Source organism: Microtus ochrogaster, chromosome 8, assembly GCF_000317375.1.
Source record: "Microtus ochrogaster isolate Prairie Vole_2 chromosome 8, MicOch1.0, whole genome shotgun sequence".
NCBI classification, from domain to species: domain Eukaryota; kingdom Metazoa; phylum Chordata; class Mammalia; order Rodentia; family Cricetidae; genus Microtus; species Microtus ochrogaster.
The window spans coordinates 8,128,590-8,131,971 of record NC_022015.1 but is presented as its reverse complement, the minus strand read 5'-3'; the positions used below and the strand labels follow the sequence as shown (position 1 = coordinate 8,131,971).

Genomic DNA, 3,382 nt, shown 5'->3' with positions numbered 1-3,382 from the left:
AGGGCAGATACAGAGGGACAGGGAAATGAATGGGATCGAGATGCATGATGTGAAAAACACAAAGAATAAATAAAAAGAAAGTTTAAAAAAATTCCAGTTTCTGAGAGAGGAAAACATGCCCTATATCTTTCCTAAGAAATATATACATGCTTTTGAGAATGACCAGCTGTTGGCAAAAGAAGAAAAGAGAAAAGAAGCACCAGGTTTATACTTAAAATAAACTTACCTAGATTGTTATGAAAACTCAGTTTCCTAAAAGACAAAGATGCTAATATGGAAATGGATTATAATTTGAGCAACTTCGCTGGGTGATGGTAGTACACACATTTAATTGCAGCATTCAGGAGACAGAGGCAGGCAGATCTCTTGAGTTTGAAGCTAGCTTGCCTCCTCTACAGAGCAAATCCCAGGACAGCCAGGGTACACACAGAAACCCTGTCTCAGAAGAAAGAAAAGAAAACCAACAACAAACAAAACACACAAGTTCAGTGATTTCTTTAATTTTTTTTCAGGTTGATTTTCCTTCTCCTGCATGTGACATTGTTTATACATCTCCCCAAGTTGATAGAAACGTTATTCAACAGTACAAGTTGGAAACACTGGAGAACAATGTAAAGGGAAAACTTCTGGATATTCTTCATAGGGACTCATCATTTGGGTATGCTTTGTTTATTATTTTCTTGGGAATCTTCTGTGGTGTAAAAGATCAGGTTCAGGGCTTAATATTACAGCCCGTGATTTAGAAGTGCTCTTGATATGGAGGAAGCTGTTCAGGACTAAGAGTACAGCATGGTCCCAGCACTACCAATGGAAGAATGGCTACATACAAATCAGGGAATTATAGAAATCTGTGTTTTAGTCTTTCTTAAATCATGTATTTCTATAGCACACGCGCATGTGTGTGTGTGTGTGTCTATGCAGAGAGAGGTTGACAGGATACCTTCTCTGTCTCTTTAGCTCATTTTTTGAGACAGACTCTTACTGAACCTGGAGCTCACTAATTTACTAGGCTGGCTGGCCAGGGAGCTTTATGGGTCTTCCTAGCTCTTCGTCTCAGTGCTGGGGTTACAGATGCATACCGCCACACCCAAGTTCTATGTTAGTGCTGGGGATCTGATCTCAGGTCCTCATGTTTGCACAGCAGGCACCTTACCCACTGAGCCATTCACCCAGACCATTTTTGCTGTGTGTATGTACATGTATGTGCATATAGAGTACAGACGTCAACACTAAGTATCTTCCTTAATCACTTCCCACCTTAGTTTTTGAAACACAATCTCTGACTGAATCTGGAGCTTACCAGTAAATTGAATAGACTGGCAGTCCATCTGACCCTAAGAATCTGTTTGTCTCCACCTCTAATACCCAACAGTTTTAAAACAAAACTCATCAGCATATTAGGATAGTGTTACCATCAGCACAAAGGAAATAAAACCTAAAACACCCATGTGGATACTTCTATATTACTAAACCATCTCTGGAAGCATAGCAGATCCTTGTCTGTAGAATTAGGAAGACTTCTGTCTTGGGGTTACTATTGCAGTGATAAAACACCATGACCAAAGCAGCTTGGAGAGGAAAGGGTTTATTTGACTTATGCTTCCACATCACTGTTTATCACTGAAGGAAATCAGGATGGGAATTCAAACAGGGCGGGAGCCTGGAGGCAAGAGCTGATGCAGAGGCCATGAAGGATTGCTGATTACTGGCTTACTACCAGTGACTTGCTTAGCCTGCTTTCTTATAGAACCCAGGACCACCAGCCCAGCGATGGCCCCTTATCAATTGCCCAGGCCTTGCCTCATCAATCACTACTTAAGAAAATGCTCTATGGGCTTCTAACTATAGCTTGTGTCAAGTTGACTTAAAACTAGCCAACACAAGCTGGGCAGTGGTGGTGCATGTGTTTAATCCCATCACTCGGGAGGCAGAGGCAGGTGGGTTTCTCTGAATTCGAGGCCAGCCTGGTCTACAAGAGTTAGTTCCAGGGCAGGCTCCAAACCCTGTCTTGGGGAGGGGGGGACCATTAGCCAGCACATTTTATTTAGTTGCTCTTTGTCATATTTATGGGTTTTTTTTATACTGCACATGAGATGAATACATTTTGCAGGTGTGCTGTATGCACAAAGTGGAGTGGGTGAGCCAGACATGCTGTTGCATACCTGTAATCCTTACACAGGCAATGGAGGCAGGAGGAACAGGAGTTTGAAGCCAGCTTTAGCTGCATGGCAAGTTTGAGGCCAACCTGGGCTATATAAGAAACTGCCTCAAAAAAAAAACAAACAAACAAAAAAAAAAAAAAAAACGAGTAAATTGGGTGCTGGCACGTGCTTTTAATCCCAGTATTTGGGAGGCAGAGTTGTTAACTCTGTGAGTTCAAAGCCAGCCTGGCATACAGAATGAGTTCCAGGGCAGAAAAGGTGACACAGTGAAATTCTGTCTCAAAAATAAAAGAATAATAAAAGTGAAATATTTCATGAACATATCATTGAACTTAACTCACAATTTATCTCTAAAAATATTTTTTTTCCATTTGTTTCTCAGTTTTTCACACTTTTTCCACTACTTCTCAACTCAACTGTCTAACAGTTCCCTAAAGATTTGTTTTCTCCATAGCATTTCATTTTACTTGTGTGGACGCACTCTGCTCATTCAGCTCTTGCTTTGTTTGCCTGGCGTCTTGTTGAGATTACCCTTCACTTTAACAACTCTTGTACTTTTATCAAGGCAGAGAGAGCAGTTTCCATCTTCAGATGAGGGTAGATTAGTATGTTTGCTGTACATTGAATATTTCCGTTTCTTATTAGTATTAGCAGCATCAAGTACTAGTCACTTGTCACAAATACATTTCTTCTTTGACTTTTTAATTATTGAGATTATAGCCATGTCATAATTCTACTTCTTGAGAAGTAACTTAATTCTATTATATATGCAGACTTTCTAAAGAAGATAAGGTCTTTTTGTGGGAAAAACGTTATTATTGCTTCGAACATCCAAATTGTCTTCCTAAGATACTAGCAAGTGCCCCAAACTGGAAATGGGCTAATCTTGCCAAAACTTACTCATTGCTGCACCAGTGGCCGCCATTGTGCCCACTAGCTGCGTTGGAGCTTCTTGATGCAAAGTAAGTCAGATACATTTATTTGATGTTTTATTGTCAAATTTCCCAGCAGTGTATTATGCTGCAGGGGTACTTCCCTTTTAACATAAAAACAACATGATAATGTAAGTGTGTATGCATAATTTATATAAACATATTCTTTTTCATTGAAATGCTCAAGAAAGCATTTTGTATCATTTAAAGCTTACCTAAAGAAAGAATTAAGTATCTAATTTGAATAATTCTTTTTATTAATTGTGTGATTGATTATTTTTATTTTTT

The 3,382-nt window shown here is 39.3% G+C and overlaps 1 protein-coding gene across 1 annotated transcript in view; it reads left to right on the top strand.

The window, feature by feature from the left end:
- Pik3c2a (phosphatidylinositol-4-phosphate 3-kinase catalytic subunit type 2 alpha) overlaps positions 1-3,382 on the top strand; it is a 106,255-nt gene that overhangs the window by 78,185 nt on the left and 24,688 nt on the right. The window contains exons 15-16 of the mRNA XM_026781265.1: positions 513-658; positions 2,936-3,124. Coding sequence (XP_026637066.1) covers positions 513-658; positions 2,936-3,124 — 335 coding nt within the window. The remainder of the gene's footprint in view (positions 1-512; positions 659-2,935; positions 3,125-3,382) is intronic.